We start from the raw sequence: 22,490 nt of genomic DNA, 5'->3' as shown, positions 1-22,490 counted from the left end.
ACTCACATATTTTTTTGAATATATATATATATATTTATATATTTGAATAAATATATATATATGTCTTTTTTTTTTTTAGACAGAGTCTCACACTCTCGTCCAGGTTGGAATGCAGTGGTGCCATCTTGGCTCACTGCAACCTCCACCTCCCAGGTTCAAGCTATTCTCCTGCCTCAGCCTTCCAAGTAGCTGGGATTACAGGCACCCGCCACCACGCCCGGCTGATTTTTGTATTTTTAGTAGAGACAGAGTTTTAACATGTTGGCCAGGCTGGTCTCAAACTCCTGACCTCCAGTGATCCACCCGCATCAACCTCCCAAAGTGCTGGAATTACAGGCATGAGCCACTGTGCCCGCCCTGAATAAATGAATTTTTAATCAGTGGTTATATGCTATAACACTGTTTGTACTTTACTTTTTTTTTTTGCTTGTTTCCAAATCAGTTCTTGTGAGCTGCCTCATTGTTTTTAGCAGCTGCAAAATACTCTTGTGTGAGATTGAACTATGATTTATGTAACAAGTCTCCTACGGATACACATTTGTGTTTTTCCAACATTCTGCTATTAACAATGCTGTAATAAATATCTGTGTACAAGGCCGGGCATGGTGGCTCACGCCTGTAATCCCAGCACTTTGGGAGACAGAGGCAGGAGGACTGCTTGAGGTCAGGAGTTTGAGACCCCTGGCAGCACAGCAAGACCCTATCTCTACACGCCCCCCCCCCAAAAAAAAAACTACAAAAGAAAAAAAAGTAATTCATGTACAGGCATAAGCACATCTTCACACTGTTATTTCTTTTTTTTTTTTTTTTTTTTTTTTTTTTTTGAGACGGAGTCTCGCTCTGTCACCCAGGCTAGAGTGCAGTGGCCTGATCCCCACTCACTGCAAGCTCCGCCTCCCGGGTTCACGCCATTCTCCTGCCTCAGCCTCCCAAGTAGCTGGGACTACAGGCACCCGCCACTGCGCCCAGCTAATTTTTGTATTTTCAGTAGAGATGGGGTTTCACCGTGTTAGCCAGGATGGTCTCGATCTCCTGACCTCGTGATCCGCCCGTCTCGGCCTCCCAAAGTGCTGGGATTACAGGCGTGAGCCACCGCCACACTGTTATTTCTTATTCCTTTAAATTTTGTTTACTTTGTGAATTTTTGAATAGCTATCAAAAATTCAAAAGGCCCAAGGGCGTGAAGGTATGAAAAGTCTTCCTTCTAACCCTGTTCCCCACTCAGCCAGGTTCCTTCTTTAGAGGCAGCCAGTGTTACCTGTTTCTTGACGCTCCTTCCGGAGGTATTCTATACATATACAAGCATAGTCTATAGTGCTGCTGCCTGGTGTATCCATTTTAGGCTATTTCTTTCTTTCTTTTTTTTTTTAGACAGAATCTCACTCTTGTCACCCAGGCTGGAGTGCAATGGCGCAATCTCAGCTCACTGTAGCCTCCGCCTCCGGGGTTCAAGCGATTCTCCTGCCTCAGCCTCCCAAGTAGCTGGGATTACAGGTGCCTACCACCACGCCCAGCAATTTTTTTTTTTTTTTTTAAGTAGAGACAGGGTTTCACCATGTTGGCCAGGCTGGTCTCAAACTCCTGACCTTGGGTGATCTGCCTGCCTCAGCCTCCCAAAGTGCTAGGATTCCAGGCGTGAGCCACCGCACCTGGCTTTATTTTTATCTTTATTTTTTGAGGCAGGATTTTGCTCTGTTGCCCAGGCTGGCGGACAGTGGCATAATCATAGCTCACTGCACTCTCAACCTTCTGGGCTCAAGTAATCCTCCCACCTCAGCCTTCCAAGTAGCTGGAACTACAGGTGTGCACCACTGTGTCCGGCTAATTTTTTTCTACTTTGTGGAGACAAAGTCTCTCTATGTTGCCCAGGCTGATCTCGAACTTCTAGGCTCAAGCAATCCCCCAGCCCCTGCCTGCCAAAGAGCTAGGATTACAGGCATAAACCACCAAGTCTGGCCTGAATTGTGCACTTTAAAATGGTTATAATGATATATTTTATATGTATTTTACAACGATCAACCCCCTAAGAAAAGAAGGTATACATATGTGGATTTATAACCCCCGATCCAGTAAATGCTTGATGGTTGGATTGTATCTCTTATATTAATCTATTGCTAAAGATTTCTCCTAGTTAAATTTAAGTGCACAAGTTATAGTTCCAGATAACTGACATTTTGGTGGAGCTAAAACCAAGATTTTCTCTATGTATCCTAATTGCCGCAAATGCTATTGAGTTTCTTCTATGGTCTCTGGCAACAGTAATAACCAGAATTTTGGCAACATAATTTTATCTGCAAGCTGTGCATGCCTTATTAAGACCCTTGAATTCTATTTGAATCTCAAATAATGCTCATGAGAGACTTCATTCTGAACTAATACATCCTCTGAGGTCCTGAGGAACAACATCCTTTTCCAGGGAGAGACAGCCTAGCTTAAGAAAACTGATCTACCCAGAGAACCCCCACCCTGCTACGGTCCAAATGTTCACGTCTCACTCAAATTCATTTTCGAACTTAATCCCCAGTGCAGCGGTGTTGGAAGGTGGGGCATCTGGGAGGTGATTAGGTCATGGGGGTGGGGCCCTCAGGAATGGGATTAGTGCCCTAGTAAAAGAAGCCCAAGAGAGCTTGTTTGTGCCTTCTGTTACGTGAAGACACACCTAAGCATCATCTATGAGGAACTGGCCCTACCAGACACTGAATGTACTTGCACCTTGATTTTAGACTTTCCAGCCTTCAGAACTGTAAGATATCAATGTCTGTTATTTATAAATTACCCAGTATTTTGCTATAGGAGCCCAAATGAACTGAGATAACCCCTCAGCTGAGACTGAGCAGAACAGGAAGTTGGGGAGGATGATTTGGGGACTTTAACTTCAGAAGGTTGAATTCTAGATTTTTAACTCACAAAAGCAAGATTAGTTGATTTCGAATTTCCATTTCTTTGGACTTTAGTTTACCAAGGGATTTATTTAATCTTTGAAATTTAATTTCTCCCTGGGGGTTATATTCAAATTTGTGGAATTTCTGTGTATGGTTATTATTGGAGTGTTTTAATCCTGTCATTTAATTGAACTGCATGGCCTCTGATATGTTATGTTAGACAATGTGACTAGGCATAATTTGGAATGCAAAATAGGAAAAAAATGTGAATGTTCTACCTTGGGGATACAGTTGCCCTGAAGTAGATTAAGACATAATTTGGAATGCAAAATAGGAAAAAATGGGAATATTCAGACTTGGGGATACAGTTGCCTTGAAATATATTAAGATTCTGTTCTGACCCATTTCAAAGCCTTCTGGGGCCCTGTCTACGCCACTGGTTTGTAACCCTTGTTGTATGTCAGAACTAGCTGACAAGTGAGTGATGGCTAAAGCTATTTACTCAAAATTTTTTTCTGATCTGCAACATAATTGGGCTCTGAGCCTCTTTTCAGACCTGAGCCTCAGTACTATGAATAAACATTCCCACCTCTGGTAGGCTCTGACAGGAAAGCTTTTAAAATGCTGATCCTTAGGCTCTGCCAGGGATTCTTACTTAATTGAGCTGGGGCAGGGCCCAGGTATCAGCATAGTGCCTAGTTGTGAAGTTCTATTAAAAGGTACATTTGGGGGTAGGCGTGGTGGCTCACACCTATAATCTCAGCACTTTGGGAGGCTGAGGTGGGCAGATCAGATGAGGTCAGAAGTTCAAGACCAGCCTGGCCAATGTGCTAAAACCCCATCTCTACTAAAAATACAAAAATTAGCCGGGCGTGGTGGCAGATGCCTGTAATCCCAGCTACTCGGGAGGCTGAGGAAGGAGAATCGCTTGAATCCGGGAGTCAGAAGTTACAGCAAGCCAGGATCGCGCCACTGCACTCCAGCCTAGGTGATAGAGTGAGACAAGGTCTCAAAAACAAAACAAAACAAAAAGGGTATATTTGGGCCAGGTGGGGTGGCTTACCCTTATAATCCTAGCAACTTGGGAGGCCAAGGCAGGAGGATTACTTGAGCCCAGGAGTTCAAGACCAGACTGGGCAACATGGTGAAACCCTGTCTCTACAAAAAATACAAAAAATTAACCAGGAATGGTGGAGTGTGCCTGTAGGCCCAGCTACTCGGGAGGCTTGGGTGGGAGGATCACCAGAGCCCAGGAAGTTTAGGCTGCAGTGAGTCGTGATTGTGCCACTGTACTCCAGTCTGGGCAACAGAGTGAGATCCTGTCTCAAAAAACAAAAAAAGAGCCTGTAATCCCAGCACTTTGGGAGGCCGAGACGGGTGGATCACGAGGTCAGGAGATCGAGACCATCCTGGCTAACACGGTGAAACCCCGTCTCTACTAAAAAATACAAAAAACTAGCCGGGTGAGGTGGCGGGCGCCTGTAGTCCCAGCTACTCAGGAGGCTGAGGCAGGAGAATGGCGGGAACCCGGGAGGCGGAGCTTGCAGTGAGCTGAGATCCGGCCACTGCACTCCAGCCTGGGCGACAGAGCGAGACTCCGTCTCAAAAAAAAAAAAAAAAAAAGAAGAGAGAAAGAAAGAAAAGAAAGAAGAAAAGGAAGGAAGGAAGGAAGGGAAGGAAAAGAAGGAAGGAAAGGAAGGTACATTTGGGGGCATGGTGGCTCACAACTGCAATCCCAGCAACTTGTGAGACTGAGATGGGAGTTCAAGACCAAGACCAGCCTGGGTAACATAGGAAGACCCCATCTCTTAAAATAAATACATAAATGCTGCTGCTGCTTCTTTTTTTTTTTTTTTTTTTAAGGTGCATTTGGCTTGTAAATTTCACAAGCTTTGTCCATAAAAAAGGAGAAATGTTTGTTCCCTATCTGCTTCCTCTTATCATTTGGGGGTTCTCAAGTGTGGGTGTGGACCCTCCACCAGAAGACCTAACACTGGGTGTGCTATAAATGCTTGTTTAATGAATGACATTGTTGGCAGTGCACCCCGGATGTCCCATATTTCATGTATGTAAGGAACCACCCCTAATTATTTAGCCCAGGATATGATTCATCTAGGTGAAAAACCTTTCCAAATGGATTGCCAGACCTGTGATTCTTCACTCTTGGGAAAAGAGAGTAAAAGAGTAAAGTTTTGTGAGAGGTTGGCAGTGGTAGGTGGAAGTGGTAGCAGGAATGGAACCGTGGAGGAGCAGGTGCAGAGAGAAGCCCTGTTCACCCAACCTGGGTGAGTTCCCCGCACCGAAGAGACCTCACGGGCAGCTTCACTTTTGATAGTAAAGATGCCCACAGCAGGAAAAAACGGGGATGAGCCGTGGGCAGAGTGGTATGAAGTCAGGAAACCCGGGATCTAGACCAGCTCTGTCGGTGACGTGCCAGTGAGCCCTTGATGTCACTAGCCTCAGGCTCCTCATCTGATCTGTGGAGGTCGAACCTGGATGTTTTTCAAAGTTGGTTTTAGGTAAAACAGTTTGAAATTATATGGCCAGCTTCAATTATATAAATATTTTAAATTTTTATATAAAGATAGCACCAACAAAGTTACAGGGCAAGAGAAGATCAAAAGACTGGAAACAGTGGGTGTCTCAAAAGGGTAACAGTTAAATAAACGATGGTGTCCCTGTAGCTACCTATTGGAATATCATGCAGTGGTAAAAAGAAAGCAGAGACTCTCTATATACTGATAAGGAACAATCTTTGACTCACAGGTAAATAAGATAGTAAGGTTCCGGCCAGGCGTGGCGGCTCACGCCTGTAATCCCAGCACTTTGAGAGGCTGAGGCCGGCAGATCACCTGAGGTCAGGAGTTCGAGACTCGCCTGACCAACATGGCAAAACCCCATCTCTACTAAAAATACAAAAATCAGCCGGGCGTGGTGGCGGGCACCTGTAATCCCAGCTACTCGGGAGGCTGAGGCAGGAGAATCGCCTGAACCCAGGAGGCGGAGGTTGCAGTGAGCTGAGATTGCGCCACTGCACTCCAGCCTGGGTGACGGTAATATCGGCTGCTTTCAGAGAGGAAAGCTGGTGGCTAGAGAACAGAAGGTGGGCGGGGGGAGACTTCTTATTGGATACTTCTTTGTACCTTTCACACTTCAAACCATGTAACTGTATTACCTTGGGGATAGTGTAGTATTATTAAATCAATCATTTAAAAAATCAAATGATAAACTGGAAGAATTTTGAATTCTTTGGATAATGGCACTTGCCCATTCTGCCTGGTTCAGGAGTTACTCATGCATGTATCTTTATTTATTTATTTATTTATTTATTTATTTATTTATTTATTTTGGAGACTGTCTCACTCTGTCGCCAGGCTGGAGTGCAGTGGTGTGATCTTGGCTCACTGCAACCTCCACCTCCCGGGTTCAAGCGATTCTCATGCCTCAGCCTCCCAAGTAGCTGGGATTGCAGGCGCCCGCCACCATGACCAGCTAATTTTTGCATTTTTAGTAGAGATGGGGTTTTACCATGTTGGCCAGGCTGGTCTTTTTTTTTTTTTTTTTTTTTTTTTGAGACGGAGTCTCGCTCTGTCACCCAGGCTGGAGTGCTGTGGCCGGATCTCAGCTCACTGCAAGCTCCGCCTCCCGGGTTCCGCCATTCTCCTGCCTCAGCCTCCTGAGTAGCTGGGACTACAGGCGCCCGCCACCTCGCCCAGCTAGTTTTTTGTATTTTTTAGTAGAGACGGGGTTTCACCGTGTTAGCCAGGATGGTCTCGATCTTCTGACCTCGTGATCCACCCGTCTCGGCCTCCCAAAGTGCTGGGATTACAGGCTTGAGCCACCGCACCCGGCCCAGGCTGGTCTTGAACTCGTGACCTCAGGTGATCCACCCACCTCGGCCTCCCAAAGTGCTGGGATTGCAGGCGTGAGCCGCCGCGACCAGCCTCATGCATGCATCTTGCAGGAGATCACCTGGGTTGCCCAGACTTCTCACGGTAACTAACCCACTTGGCCTCTGGGAGAGCCTGGCCCCACACAACATATGCACAGACACTCTCACATTGTTCTTGGTCCACAGAAGCGACACAGACACTCTTGACCCATCCCCCTGGCAAAGACCAATTTGCCACACAGATTTCATCAGTTAATATCTCAGGCCTCAACTCTGAAGGGTGTGACAGAGATCGCCAGCTCCCAAGCCAACCTTTGGAAGGGCTCCTGGGTCGCAGTGCCTCTGAGCCTTTATAACCCTCTGCAATCAACTTAGCTTTCTGAGCCAGAGGCAGCCCAGTCTAAACAGGGCACAGAGTGGGAAGGAGACAGGACTAGAATGGCACAGGACACGGGGAAGGGGGGTAGAATTAGATGGGAAAAAACAAACGCTTAATGAAGCAATCCAGAACTCAGGGAGAGGGACCTCCATGGAAAAGACAGGCGATCGGCTCACCTCCCGCAGCTTCTCCTGGGCCTCAGCAAGTGCGGCTTGCTTCTCCCGAAGCTGAGCCAAGGCAGCGTTCATCCGGATCCGCTTGGGCTCCACCACCCGATACAGCCGCCCGTACAGCTTCGGGGAGACAGTCAGGCTGTGGGGGTCGCCCACCAACCCACCAACCCCCTCACCTCCAGGCATCCCCTCCTTCCACCCGGGTCTGTGCATCCACGCTTCTCCCAGGCCTGCCCTCCTTGCTGCCCCGCCCCAGCCCGGACGCCCTTACCTCCATGGCCCGCACCCACATGCAGAGGGATTTAGCAGCCAGGGAGACACGGCCGATGATATCAGGCTGGAAGTCAGGCTGGGCACAGTAGGCCCCGATCTTCTTCAGAACCTTATCTGAGATATTGTCTTTATCAAAGTTGATCAGTGACTTGATGAAGTTCTGTTCCCCTGTGGGATGAAGATTAGGGGCCTTAGCCAGAGCCCTAATGCCATCCTCCTTGTCCAACAGTTTCACCTCCACTACGCATGCTTAGCCACATTTTTCCTGGGCTCAGTTCCTAAGGCCAAACTATCTGACCTGGCCCCTAGTTCCTCCCTCTGACTTGACTCTGTCTCTAGGCACCTCTCAGCCCCCAAGGTCCTCGACAATCTTCCCAGCTCCTCTCTCACCACTTACCTTGAACACTTAGCCAAGACACCCTACACTTCACTTTTTTTTCTCTCTGCTTTGCACTTTCTTCTAGGGCAGGGATCACCAAACCGAGACTGGCAGGCTGTATTCTACTACCAGAACCCAGAGCAGAGTAAACCACAAGAATGGAACACAGAGTCCTGGTTCCCATTTTCTGAATCTTGTTCCCCTCTGGGGGCCTGAGGGCATTCCTGCCCTTGGATGCAGCAATACATTCTTCTATCTTTTTTTTTTTTTGAGATGGAGTCTCGCTCTGTCGCCTAAGCTGGAGTGCAGGGGCGCGATTTCGGCTCACTGCAAGCTCCGCCTCCCTGGTTGACACCATTCTCCTGCCTCAGCCTCCCAAGTAGCTGGGACTACAGGGGCCCGCCACCACACCCAGCTAATTTTTTTGTATTTTTTAGTGGAGACAGGGTTTCAACGCGTTAACCAGGATGGGCTCCATCTCCTGACCTCATGATCCGCCTGCCTCAGACTCCCAAAGTGCTGGGATTACAAGCCTGAGCCACTGCGCCCGGCCCATTCTTCTATCTTTAGGACAATTTTGTTTAATATACAGATGCTCCTGATAAGCCCATCATACATTGAAAATACGGTAAATCAAAAATGAATTTAATGCATCTAACCTACTGAACGTCATAATTTATCCAAGCCTAACTTAGACGTGCTTGGAGAGCTTACATTAAGCCTACAGTTGGGCAAAATCATCTAACACAAAGTCCATTTTATAACAAAGTGTTGAGTATCTCATGTAATGTATTGAATACTGTCCTGAAAGTGAAAAACAGAATGATTGTATGTGTACCATTGTAAAGACGAAAAATCTTAAGTCAAACCATTGTAAGCTGAATGTCAGTATTAAGATGAGCTGTTTTCTGTTACTTACAACCAAATAATCTTTTTCAAAATTTCATATTTAATAATTAAATTCTAAAAGTGATCAGAAATGTAGTTTTTTCTTTTTTTTTTTTTTAGTTGAAAAGAAACAGGTAACTTTGTAAAAAGTCAGAAAATACCAGTAACAACTAAATCATCTTTTTTTTTTTTTTTTTTTGGAGACAGAGTCTGGCTCTGTCGCGCGGGCTAGAGTACAATGGCGCAATCACGGCTCACTGCAGCTTCTGCCTTGCACGTTTAAATGATCCTCCTGCCTCAGCCTCCCAAGCAGCTGGGACTACAGGCATGCACCATCATGCCCGGCTAATTTTTGTATTTTCTTGTAGAGATGGGTTTTCGTCATGTTGCCCAGGCTGGTCTCAAACTCCTGGGCTCAAGTGATCTGCCCACCTTGCCCTCCCAAAGCTTGGGATTACAGGCGTGAGCCACCACACCCGACCGGCAACCAAAGAACCTTAACTGACATTCATGCGGTCTCCCTTCTACTAGGCTCTGTGCTCTCCTTTCTACTAGGCCCTATGCTCTTGAGGGTCAGAACAGTGCCTCATCCATCCCTATCTTTCTGAGTGTCTGCTGCACAGCCGACAATCAATAAACACTGGGCGAGCGGAAATCATTTATTTCATGGTCTCCAGCTTACCTAGCTGCCTCTTGGCCTCTGCCCACGTGGGCTCATTGCCTCGAAGAATCATAACTGCCTGCATCACTATCTCCACTTGGGCTGGGGGCCGTCCATAAGACTTGATCTCTCCTATATCCTTCTTGTTCAGAGACTCCAGGGCCTGGGGGAAAAAGGGATAAAGTGAGGGAGCAACTCAGCAGGTAAGACAGGACCTTATGGAGGCAGAACTTAGCTGAGGTGCCACCTCTTCTTCCCATTTCCCCAGAGTCTTTGAGGACAAAGAAGGCTGGCCCATTCCCTTCCCTGGGGCCTCGCGCTCCTGGCTCCCATCCTTGCACCCGCTCCTGGTACCCGCATGGCCTCTTCCAGGGCAGGCAGGGCCTCTTCTAGATCTTTCTGGGCATTGTCAGCCAGTGCCTGACACTTGATTTCCTCAACTGCAATCTTTTCACTGTTGGCTGTTACCGCCTAGGGATGAAAAAAGGGCAAAGGTTTTTTGTCTTTGCCTTGGGCAAAAGTGGGAGTGACAGTGTTGGTGGAAAAGATGAAAGAGAAAGCTAAATAATTTTTTTTTTTTTTTTTGCAATGGAGTCTCACTCTTTCGCTCAGGCTGGAATGCAGTGGTGCAATCTCGGCTCACTGCAGCCTCCTCCCCCAGGGTTTAAGTGATTCTCCTGCCTCAGCCTCCCGAATAGCTGGGATTACAGGCGCCCTCCACCACGCCCAGCTAATCTTTGTATTTTTAGTACAGATGGGGTTTCACCATGTTGGCCAAGTTGGTCTCAAACTCCTGACCTCAGGTGATCCACCTGCCTCAGCCTCCCAAAGTGCTGGGATTACAGGCGTGAGCCACCACGCCCAGTTACTAAAGAAAATTTAAGGCCGGGCGCGGTGGCTCAAGCCTGTAATCCCAGCACTTTGGGAGGCCGAGACGGGTGGATCACGAGGTCAGGAGATCGAGACCATCCTGGCTAACACGGTGAAACCCCGTCTCTACTAAAAAAAAATACAAAAAAACTAGCCAGGCGCGGTGGCGGGCGCCTGTAGTCCCAGCTACTCAGGAGGCTGAGGCAGGAGAATAGCGGGAACCCGGGAGGCGGAGCTTGCGAGCTGAGATTGCGCCACCGCACTCCAGCCTGGGGGACAGAGCGAGACTCCGTCTCAAAAAAAAAAAAAAAAGAAAAAAAAGAAAATTTAAGAAGGGGAACATGGGTTCCCTGATGCAGTAGCCAGCACTGGTGGGAGTGAGGCACGGGGGGTGGGCGTGGGCCCTTGACCTTCTGCTGCTCGTCCGCCTCCCGCTTCTGCTGCACAATGATGACCAGGTACTCCTCACACTGCTTCTGGAACTCGGCCACCTTCTTCTTGGCATCTTCCAGCTCCAACGACATCACTTGTACCTTTTCCCTAGTTTCATCGATCTTGAACAAGCCTGTCCGCAGCTTATTGGCTTGGTCCTGCAGCTCCTGCCGTTTTTCTCCCAGCAACCTGCGGGGGAGAACAGGACAGGGTGTGGAGAGGCGGGGCTTCCGGAAAGCGGGGTGTCCTGTAAGACCCACCTTCCCCGTGTGTCTCAAGTCTGCCTTCCTTTCTGTTGCCACCAATACTACCACCACCATCCTGGTCGGGATTCTATCATTTCCTGCCTGGGTCATCACCAACAGCTACCTGAGGGCTCTTCTTGATTTCAGGCTCTCATTCCTCCGGTTTATTCTACACACCACTACCGGAATCAGCTTGTTAAATAGTTTCCATCACACCACCTCCCCTACATGAGAATCATCTTCTGTTCCCCACTGTGGAACAGGCAGGTGGGCTGGCCCAGGGCAGGCAGCCGTCCCTCAGCTCCAGCCTGTTTTTTTCCCTGTGGGAATGAATGTGGGCCCAGTATTGCAACAATTTCCCACTCTCTCTCTTTCTTTTTTTGTAGAGATGGCGTCTTGTTATGTTGCCCAGGCTGGTCTCAAACTCCTGACCTCAAGTGATCCTCCTACCTCGGCCTCCCAACGTGCTGGGATTACAGGCCTGAGCCACTGCTTCTTTTCTTTTCTTTTCTTTGAGATGGAGTCTCACTCTGTTGCCCAGGCTGGAGTGCAGTGATGTGATCTCAGCTCACTGCAGCCTCCACCTCCCGGGTTCAAATGATTCTCCCGCCTCAGCCTCCCGAGTAGCTGGAATTACAGGCACCCGCCATCATGCCTGGCTAATTTTTGTATTTTTGTAGAGACAGGGTTTCACCATGTTGGCCAGGCTGTTCTTGAACTCCTGACCTCAAGTGATCTGCCCACCACGGCCTCTCAAAGTGCTGGGATTATAGGCGTGAGCCCCCACGCCCAGCCTTATTTGTATCTTTTAAAATATCCTTTGCAGTAAGTCAGCAATAGTAGGTGAAGTGTTTCCTGAGTTCTGTGAGCCACTGTAGCAAATTAACTGAACCTGATGAGGGGGTGGTGGGAACCCTCAAATTATAACCAGCCAGGCAGAAACACAGGTACAACACTGGGCTTTCGGTTAGCATCTGAAGCGGAGGGTGTCTTGTGGGACTGCGCCCTCCACCTGTGTGATCTGACTCTAACTCCAGGTAGATCGTTTCAGAATTGAATTATGTTACAGGACACCCAGCCAGTGTCCCCTGGAGAACTGCTTGGGTGGGGAAAATCCCCACCACATCTGGTGTCCGAAGTGAAGTACAGCCAGCTTTCCGTATCCACATCCGTGGATTCAACCAACAGAGGATCAAAAATATTTGAAAAAAGTCCAGGCACGGTGGCTCACACCGGTAATCCCAGCACTTTGGGAGGCCGAGGCTGCTGGATCACCTGAGGTCAGGAGTTCAGGAACAGCCAGGCCAACATGGTGAAACCCTGTCTCTACTAAACAAACAAACAAAAAAATTAGCTGGGCATGGTGGCACGTGCCTGTAATCCCAGTTACTAGGGAGGCTGAGGCAGGAGAATCACCTGAACCTGGGAGGCAGAGGTTGCAGTGAGCCAAGACTGTGCCACTGCACTCCAGCCTGGGCAACAGAGCAAGACTCCTTCTAAAAAAAAAAAAAAATCTCGAAAAAAGTTGCATCTGCACTGAACATGTACAGCCTTTTCCCTCTTTTCATTATTCCCTAAACAATACAGTATAACAACTATTTACATAGCATCTACATTGTATTAGGTATTGTAAGTAATCTAGAGAGGATTCAAAGTATATGGGAGGAACCTGCATAAGTTACATGCAAATACTCCATTCTATATCAGGGACTGGAGCATCTGTGGATTTTGTTATCCGTGGGAGGTCCTGGAACCAGTCCCCCATGGATGCTGAGGGCCTGTACTGTGTTGAGTGAAAGACTAGGGAAAATGCTTTGTTTTTTCTATCTCATACAGGTAGAAAGTCTAGAAGACATTAAAGGCAGACAGGAAAGGACTGGGTATATTATGGCAATGTTCCAGTTATATTATGGTGAGAAAAAGACAGAGAAACTTCATGCCAGAAAATAAGGGCCAAGAGGGTGTGGAGAGGGGTGAGGGGAACATAGCCAGAAGGTTCTGGAGACAGCCCCTCCCACGGGAAGCCCCAGCTCCCTCTTCCCAACTTCCTAGGCAGAACTGCGGCCTTTGCATCTCTGCCCTTGCACATCAACTCATTTCACCCATTGCCCTCGGAAGACACCAGGTTCCCTGGCCCTGCATGTCCCCTGCCCTCCTTCATACTTCTTGTATCCAGACACGAGTTCCAGGTAGTTGGTGGGTGTGACGTAGTTGTATCTCCGCAGTTCCAACAGCATCTTCTGGGAATACTGAGCTACTGACCAGTGCATAGTGACAAAGATCTGGGCCACCTTCCTGTGGATCTGAGGCCAGTGACACAGGATGAAAAGGAGGATGGAAACGGAAGTGGGAGAGAGGCTGGGGGTGCGATGAGAGGTGGGGAGGAGGGGCTCACATTCTCCTGAGTTCCCAGGTCTACTCCTACGAGGTACTTCTCAGCCACCTCGAGCAGGGCCTCTTGGGGCCACTCTGAGAACCAGTTGATGGTTGTGCAGTTCACCAAGGCTGGGTACTGGCGAATCCAGTTCCTGGGAAGGGGTTTGGAGAGGCTGTAAATTCCGTGCACAGACACAGCCTCCAGGCACTGGCTTCCCCACAGGCATCCACTCACTTTTTAGGAACCTAAAATGCCCCATCCCCTTTCTCCTCTATCTCCTTGTCCAAATTCTGTTTCTTCAGAGCTAGTTCAGCAGAACATTTAGAAACAGGTTCTGGAGTCACAAAAACCTGGTTCTACACTTTCGAGGTGTGGATCTCCAGCAAGTATCTAAGCTCTTTGAATGCCAGTTTCCTCGTCTCTAAAATGGGAATAGTAATACATGCTGACTAGGGTGGATGGGGGATTCAATGAGGTGTCACACGTGAAAAGTTCAGCATAGCGCCCGGCTGTGTTCACAAACATTAAAAACAAAAAGGTAGGCCGGGCACTGGGGCTTGTGCCTGTAATCCCAGCACTTTGGGAGGCCAAGGCGGATGGATCTCTTCAGCCCAGGAGTTCGAAACCATCCTAGGCAAATGGCAAAACCACATCTCTACAAAAAGTACAAAAATTAGCTGGCCATGGTGACATGCGCTTTTAGTCCCAGTTACCGGAGAGGCTGAGGCAGGAGGATCACTTGAGCCTGGGAGATGGAGGTTGCAGTGAGCCGAGATGGCACCACTGTACTCCAGCCTGGGTGATAGAACAAGACCAGCAAGACTTGGTCTCAAAAACATTTTTTTTTTTGTTAAGGTAATCCAAATTGCTTCCCTGCACAAGTTCTCTGACCTCTTTCTAGTTTCTGATGCCCTTAAAAATCTAGTCATATCAAGAAAATGTGGTATAGACATACAAGATAATATTATTCAGCCTTAAAACAAAGAAGGAAATCCTGACACACGCTACAACACGGATGGACCTTGAGGACACTATGCTAAGTGAAATAAGCAAGTTACAGAAAGACAAATGCTGGCCGGGCGCGGTGCCTCACGCCTGTAATCCCAGAACTTTGGGAGGCGGAGGCGGGTGGATCACTTGAGGTCAGGAGTTTGAGACTAGCCAAGCCAACATGGTGAAACCCCGTCTCTACTAAAAATACAAAAATTAGCCAGACATGGTGGCGAGCACCTAGAATCCTAGCTACTGGGAGGCTAAGGCACGAGGCTCACTTGAACCTAGGAGGTGGAGGCTGCAGTGAGCCAAGATCACAGCACTGCACTCCAGCCTGGGCAACAGAGCGAGACTTCGTCTCAAACCAAAAAAGAAAGAAAGACAAATGCTGCATGGTTCCACCTATGTGAGGCATCTGAAGTCAGACTCAGAGAGACAGCGGCTAGGGAGGGAATGGGGAGCAGTGGTTTCCTGGGTATGCAGTGCGGCCTCAGGAGCATGAGAAAGCTCTGGAGCTGTTACACAACAGTGTGAGTGTACTTCACACGGCTGAACACTGCACTCAAACGGTTAAGATGATATATTTTGGGGTGTGTGTGTGTGTGCGTGTGCGCGTGTGTGTGTGTGTTTTGAACAGAGTTTTGCTCTGTCCCCCAGGCTGGAGTGTAGTGGTGTGATTTCGGCTCACTGCAACCTCCGCTTCCCAGGTTCAAACGATTCTCCTGCCTCAGCCTCCTGAGTGGCTGGGACCACAGGTGCCCCCACCACCATGCCCGGCTAATTGTATTTTTAGTAGAGACGGGGTTTCACCATGTTAGCTGGGATGGTCTCAATCTCCTGACCTCGTGATCTGCCTGCCTCGGCCTCCCAAAGTGTTGGGATTACAGGTGTGAGCCACTCTGCCCGACCTGTGAGTGTGTGTTTTTAACCACAATTAGATTTACAATGACAAAACAAAACCAAAAAGCCACCCACCAAAATAAACAAATAATCTAGTTATACCAAGAAAGGACAGATGACTCCCATGTCCAGTAAAGGAGTCATTTCCTGAAAGGAGCCAATTTCCTGAAATCGGGCACAGCCTACGGAAAGGAGATGGGCGAGGCGGGCAGAGGAGCCTGCTCTTATTCCTGACACTAATTTCCAGAAGGCACAGGAGGCCACAGCAGGGTGACGGAGCACACAGAAGGGGCTGGGAGAAGAATGTCACAGAAGTCACCTGAAGGGATCCCCCACGGGGCTGAGGCAAAGCACGATGTGCAGGTTGTTCCGCACGCGTTCGATGAGGTAGGTGAAGAGGCTGTCCGATGACTCAGGCACCTCCTCCGCCCGGGCCTGGTCTATGATGTGCGACTGGATCTGGACAGAAGCCACCCAGGGTCAGAGGGCTGGCGTCTCCATGGCAGAATCAGCGGGGGCAGCAGGTCGGGCGGGGCTAACAAAGTGTCTCCCAGGCTGGACTCGAACTCCTGGCCTCAAACCATCCTCCCGCCTCAGCACCCCCCACCCCCGAGTAGCTGGGACTACAGGCTCGAGCCACTGTGCCTGGCTCTGAAGCATGGGTTTTAAAGCAGCTCTGCCCAGGGTCCCTGGAGGGGACCTTCCACCTTACAGGGCTGAGGTGGGCAGTGGGGGTGCTCCAGGGGCACATTCTGGGAGCTGTGGTCCTTCTGGGGTCAGCTAGGCCGGCGGAAGAAGCGCCTGGTCGAGGGTGTGGAAGGAATCCTACCTCTTCAAATTCATCAGGCTTGTACAGATTGGGCACCTCGCCTGAGCTGAGGATGTTGTTGATGTCCTCTAGGAAGGACTCATCAGCTATTTGGGTGTCCACAAAAAGGAAGGACGTGGTCTTGAGCTCCACCCCAGCCTGGCGATACAGACGCTTGATATCTGGCCAGGGGAGGGAAGGAGGACAAACTCACTGCAGATTCCCCGTCCTGGACTTGATTCCTTTTCTGAGATTTAGGAACCCTCCCCGCACCGCAGCATACACGCAACACCATCCTACACTCAACACAGGCCGGCCACGTCTGCCCATCTGGCTGCCATCTCTCCTCTCTTATCACTGCAGGAATGTACGCATCTGATCTTTCATTCCTACCGTTTCAGAAACCCAGCCATACCATCTCGGAACTCCTGCTTCCGATAATGTTTGGTGACCTCGATCTGGAAGGTGATGTAGTCACAGATGGATGAAGCTAGGCGGGCCAGACTCTGGCGTCCGCTGCCCCCGATGCCCACGAGGAGCATGTTGCCCCGAGGCTGTCCAATGACCCGCACGATCCGTGTGACTGGGGGTGGGGTGGGTATGAGGGTAATGAGTTGGTTGAACAAACTCAGGGGACCTCCAGGCCCTAGGCTAGGGATTGGGGTCCCTGAAACTGAAGCAGAGGAACCAAGAGGTATGAGAAGAAGTTGGTGCCCAAGGCCCAGGAGGCAATTCAACTTTTAACCTCCACCTTCTCTGTTAAACACACGCTGCCACACCCAGGGCATCTGTGGCCAGGGAGAAAGGCAGCTTCTGGAACTTGATTTGGGAGACCTGGGAAGGGACCCCTATTTCCTTAGACATACCCCATCACTGAGATGATGGGGAAGGGGGTGGGACTGGCAGGCGCTCACTGTGCTCAATAGCCTCTCGGAAGAGCACCAGCTGCATGGGCACCACAGAGGGTGACAGGTTATACTCATTCAGAGCCGTCTCCATGACTGTCTTCAGCACTGTCAGATCTGTGAGGTCTTCGTACACCTTGGGCTCCTTCAGGAAATCCCCTGGGCCATGGGAAGCGGGGATCAGAGTCACAAACGCCTGGTCTGCCTCCCCGCCGCCCGGCTCCACATTTCAGACTCCATGTCCTGACTCCTTCTAGCCCCGATGTCCTAAGAGTGTCAAGCCCAAGGTCATCACAGCTCCCAGCTCACCAAAGATAGGAGGACGCTTGCTGGGACAGAGATGATGAAACGTGAGGTCAAAGAAGGAGCCGAGCTTGTCGTTTATGATGCCCATGAAGGCTTCTGTGTCTGCCGCATCCACCAGCCGGTCAGAGAAGACTCTGTGGGCAGGGAACTGGCGTGAGGTCTGGGAATAAAGAGGAGAATGGCCTGGGGAAGGCAGTGTCAGACTGGGAGCAAAGTGGGGGTGGGAGCAAGGCTGAGGAAGCCTGCGTCTGGTCAGGGCACATGCATGTCACCTGAAACATTCATGGATCCAGAGCCGTGTGATGCTGGACTTGGTATCATGGAAGTCCTTGTTGGCTCTAAGCATGCCCTGGAACACCTGGGAAGAGGACCGACTGTTGGGACCAGGGAGCAAAAAGATTCCCTCCGGAAGTTTTTTGTTTTTGTTTTTGTTTTTGTTTTTGAGACAGTCTCACTCTGTCTCCAAGGCTGAATGGCAGTGGTGCAATCTCAGCTCGCTGCAACCTCTGCCTCCCAGGCTCAAGCAATTCTCCTGCCTCAGCCTCCCATGTAACTGGGACTACAGGCACACGCCACCATGCCCAGCTAATTTTTTTTTAATATATATTTTTAATAGAGACAGGATTTCGCCATGTTGGCCAGGCTCTGGTCTTGAACTCCTAACCTCAGGTGATCTGCCTGCATTGGCCTCCCAAAGTGCTGGAATTACAGGTGTGAGCCACCGCACTTGGCCCAGAAGTTTTAAAGGTAAAGCCAGGGAATGCGGCACTTCAGGATGGGGGTGACTTCTGGTGCACATGCTATTGAGTGTTAAGGCTTAGTTTGAGAAGAGAATGCCTCCGCGGAGGCTGGGCCAAGCAGAAGGGGCAAGGTCAGGCCGAGAGTCACCTTGGAGATGTCTCGAAGGTTGAAGAGGTAATGGATCTTGGTGGGCGTGGGCAGGAAGCGCTGTACCACGGTGTTGTACATGTCCAGGGTGGCCTCTGTCACCACGTTCCCAATGGGCTTCACCTCTTCCTCAAAGTCCTGAAGCTTCTGATTGATCATGGTGCCAAATATGCGGATGATCTGGGACTCCTAGAAATAGACCCTGGCTCACTCTCCAGGGCTCCTGGCCTTCTAGCCAGGAAGGAAGCCAATAAAGAGCTTGGCTCATGGCAGAATTTAAGGGGGCGTCAAAAAAAAATCCAAACTCAGAAATAAGACAAATGATAAATACTATTTTAACACTATATATATATAGTGTTATATGTATTATATATACTATGTATTTATACATATTTTTATTAATTTATTCATATATATACTGCAACTTCTGCCTCATGGGTTCAAGCAATTCTCTGCCTAAGCTTCCCAAGTAGCTGGGATTACAGGTGCCTGCCACCACGCCCGGCTAATTTTTTGTATTTTTAGTAGAGACAGGGTTTCTCCATGGTGGTCAGGCTGATCTCAAACTCCCGACCTCAGGTGATCCGCCTGCTTTGGCCTCCCAAAGTGCTGGGATTACAGGCGTGAGCCACTGTGCCCAGCCTTAACACTATATATATACATTTTTTTTTTTTTGAGACAGAGTCTCAAACTGTTTTCAAAGCTGGTGTCCAATGGTGAGATCATGGTTCACTGCAGCCTCGACCTCCTGGGCTCAAGCAATCCTCCCACCTCAGCCTCTCAAGTAGCTAGGACTACAGGTGTGCACTACCACACCTGGCTAATTTTTGTATTTTTTTGTAGAGACAGGGTTCCCCATGTTGCTCAGGCTGATATCAAACTCCTGGGCTCAAGTGATCCACCTGCCTCAGCCTCCCAAAGTACTGGGATTACAGCTGGGAGCCACCGTGCCTGGCCGACACAGTATTTAAAAACAAAAATGAATGCAAAATATTCACGATGAACAAACACTAACATTTACAATAAAGACCAGATGTGGATTACTGATTTCTCCTTTCCCCTTAGGCTCCAATATGGCTCAACACTGCACTCTACTGATTTTGTATTTATTCAAAATGGTGGTATTTTGCTCATCATAAATTATTGGCATTAATTTTAATTTTAAAAAAATATTACATTACTACAGATTCACCAGTACTAGTGGCCAAGCCTCGATACCTTCCCTGTTCCCCTGGGATCCCTTGGCCTCACATACTTCTCCAGTTCTCCTTCCCACTCCATAGGATCAGTAAAATGTTCCAGACAGGGAAAAAAAAAATGTGAGGCCAAGTGTGGTGGGAGGCTAAGGTGGGCGGATCTCTCGAGTCTAGGAGTTTGAGACCAGACTGGGCAACATGATGAAACTCTGTCTCTACTGAAAATACAAGAATTAGCCGGGCGTGGTGGCTGGCACCTGCAGTCCCAGCTACTCTGGAGGCTGAGGCAGGAGAATCACTTGAACCTGGGAAGTGGAGGTTGCAGTGAGCTGAGATCATGCCACTGCACTCCAGCCTGGGGTGTGACAGAGTGAGACCCTGTCTCAAAAAAAAAAAAAAAAAGGAAGTGTGAACATGTTATTTCTCTTGATTGCAGAGTCTTTGGGTGCCCCCTCAAATTCTGCACTGAGATGAGTGACTCACTGGCCTGGCTCTAATCCTGACACTGCTGTGGGCTTTGTAGGATCTACCTTCCTTAGTCTACTTGGGCTTCACCGTGTTCTCTGCCCACCAGGACTACAAGGCTTCCTTGTCCACAGTCAGGAAGGTACGCTTCCATCCCATAGCTCTCCTAGCTCAGGAGCCAGCACAGGCCCTACGGATCGTCACAGCTTCCTGTGTGGAGCTCTACTTGGGGTGCCTCGGCCCCCTGGGATCTGGCCCCTGCTTCTCTGGGACAGAGACATTTCACCTCCTACCCTCCCCTCATCCTGCAGCCCCCATGAGGTCCTCACTATCCTGCAGCCCCCATGAGGTCCTCACTGTGGGGAAGGTCATGTTGATAATGTTGAAGCGACTCTGCAGCCTTGGGGAGATGACGGTCCGTCCACCCCCAGGGGGGCCCATGGCAGCCATCAGGAACATTTCCTAGACAGCGGCGACAAGGCGGGCGGAGAGGCAGGAGGGGAGCGGGCAAGAGAGGCAGCGACACAGGCCGGGTGAAAAGGAGTGGGAGGTAAACAGTGCGAGGAGGGACAAAGGGGAAGAGGAAGCGGGACACAGTGAGTAGAGAGGAACATGGAGCGGCAGAGCAGAGGGAGGGGAAGAGAAGAAAGGGACATGGGAAACTTGTTTTAGAACCAGGAATGCATTTGTCTGTATTTCATCCTTATAATCCATGTACCCAAATGAGAAAATGCAGGTAAGTAAAAAAAACATTTGTGTCTTCTAGACTTTCTCTTTTTCTTCTTTTAAAATTGTACATATCTATACACGTGGTGTGTGTGTTCTCTCTCAAACACACGTGAATATATCACTAGCCAAGTTTTTGGCCCAGAGTGCCAGATATACACACAAACAACCCCAGAAGCCAGGCCGCAATGGCCGCTGATTAAAGAGAAGCAGCCAGGTGCAGTGGCTCAGGCCTATAATGCCAACACTTTGGGAGGCCAAGGTAGGAGAATCTCTTGAGCCCAGGAGTTCAAGACCAGCCTGGGCAACACATGGAGACCTTGTGTCCACTAAAAATCATAAAATTAACCTGTCACTCCAGCCTTGGCAACAGAGCAAGACACTGTCTAAAAAAAAAAGAAAAGAAAAAGAAAGAAAGAAAGAAAAAGAGAGAGAGAAGGAAAGAGAGGAAGGAAGGAAGGAAGGAAGGAAGGAAGGAAGGAAGGAAGGAAGGAAGGAAGGAAGGAAGGAAGGAAACAGTATGCTCAGAATCCCACAAAGGAGGCAGGACTGAGGGAGGACGCCTGGCTCATGAGTGGGGAGCCAAGAACTGCTGTCATGGAGACAGGACGCTCCTGTGTGGGAAGGAATCCAGGATGACAGGACCATAGCCTGGGGCCCCAGTGGGGTGAGGACTGAGCCCATCCCAGAAGGGAGCAGAGGCCTGAAGAACAGACTCTCGGGAGGCTTACTCGAATGTACTTGATGGTCTGCTTCGAACGGTCATACCAAAAGCCATAGTCAATCCAGAGGCGGATCAGCTCCAGAGGTGGCTGGGACCCAAACATGTCCTTAGCGGGCATATTTAGGTCATCCATAAAGGTGATCATGCTTTTGCCCCCGAATGGCACGTAGACACCCTTGGTTCGCTTCTCAACCCTGCTCTCAATGATGCTCTGCACGTTATTGGATGTGGTCTGGTGAAAAGGTACCGAATGAATGTGTGGGTCTCCTGAGAGAAATATGGGCTTAGAGAGGAGGGTCAAGCAGGCACTTGGATCCCACGGGAGCCGGCAGCCTGGCCTCTGGGTCCCCAACACACCTGTGCGGACATGTTGACAACGAGCACCGACCACTGGCTGGAGGGCAGGGACTGCAGAACGCTCTGGGCGATGGAGGTCTTCCCAGTCCCCACAGGACCCACCAGCAGAACGGGATTCTGGTTGGCCACCAAGGTGCTCACCAGGTAGTTGTAGCGCACAGTGTCGACGGTGGGCACCGTGATCTTATAGAAGGGGGCACTAGGGAAGAGCAGGCACCAGCTCTCAAGGGCCACCCGCCCACTCCTTTCCAACTCCCACTTCCTTTCCCTCCACGTCACCACTGTCTCATCACCACCCTGCCCTCCTGTGGGGCCTGGGGATCATGCACTCCCCTCAAAGACCCTGTCCCAAGTCCTCTAGGTCCCGCTTCCTCTCCTCAGGAGGCAGCCCTTCCCTGGGACCCGCCTTCTCCTTCCTATCGCTCATTTTTGCTTCTAGGCCCCATCTCTCTTGCCACATCCCCCAGCTACCGCTGCCCCATGACCTCCTCACACCCAGAACCAGCTCTCACTTTGGAGGGTAGCGCCAACTCTTAGGGAGCTTGTCCTCAAATGACGTCCAACTCCGCATTTTGGGGTCCACAAAATACTCATATACCGTGTCCTAAGGAGGGCATGTAGGTCAGGTTACCAAAGCCTCCCTTGAGCCTTCTCCAGCCCAGAGAACGGGCCCCAGACCACCGGGTGGAAGAAAGAGAGAGAGAAAGCAAAGCAGAGCCTGAGATCAGGGATGCCAATGGGTTCTGGAAGAACAGGGCAAATAGGACAGCT

General features: G+C 49.6%; 1 protein-coding gene across 1 annotated transcript in view; it reads right to left on the bottom strand.

Moving 5' to 3' along the window:
- The window catches only part of DNAH2 (dynein axonemal heavy chain 2), a 121,963-nt gene that overhangs the window by 20,851 nt on the left and 78,622 nt on the right, over positions 1-22,490 (bottom strand). The window contains exons 48-65 of the mRNA XM_037987835.2: positions 22,232-22,323; positions 21,720-21,918; positions 21,370-21,594; positions 20,270-20,374; positions 18,252-18,440; positions 17,636-17,721; positions 17,367-17,497; positions 17,067-17,216; positions 16,568-16,735; positions 16,174-16,334; positions 15,664-15,803; positions 13,470-13,602; positions 13,238-13,377; positions 10,808-11,018; positions 9,882-9,998; positions 9,549-9,690; positions 7,598-7,767; positions 7,330-7,446 (exon numbers count right to left, since the gene is read on the bottom strand). Coding sequence (XP_037843763.1) covers positions 7,330-7,446; positions 7,598-7,767; positions 9,549-9,690; positions 9,882-9,998; positions 10,808-11,018; positions 13,238-13,377; positions 13,470-13,602; positions 15,664-15,803; positions 16,174-16,334; positions 16,568-16,735; positions 17,067-17,216; positions 17,367-17,497; positions 17,636-17,721; positions 18,252-18,440; positions 20,270-20,374; positions 21,370-21,594; positions 21,720-21,918; positions 22,232-22,323 — 2,676 coding nt within the window. The remainder of the gene's footprint in view (positions 1-7,329; positions 7,447-7,597; positions 7,768-9,548; positions 9,691-9,881; positions 9,999-10,807; positions 11,019-13,237; positions 13,378-13,469; positions 13,603-15,663; positions 15,804-16,173; positions 16,335-16,567; positions 16,736-17,066; positions 17,217-17,366; positions 17,498-17,635; positions 17,722-18,251; positions 18,441-20,269; positions 20,375-21,369; positions 21,595-21,719; positions 21,919-22,231; positions 22,324-22,490) is intronic.

Source organism: Chlorocebus sabaeus, chromosome 16 (assembly GCF_047675955.1).
Source record: "Chlorocebus sabaeus isolate Y175 chromosome 16, mChlSab1.0.hap1, whole genome shotgun sequence".
In the NCBI taxonomy this organism is placed as follows: Eukaryota; Metazoa; Chordata; class Mammalia; order Primates; family Cercopithecidae; genus Chlorocebus; species Chlorocebus sabaeus.
This window is presented reverse-complemented; position numbering and strand designations above follow the sequence as displayed.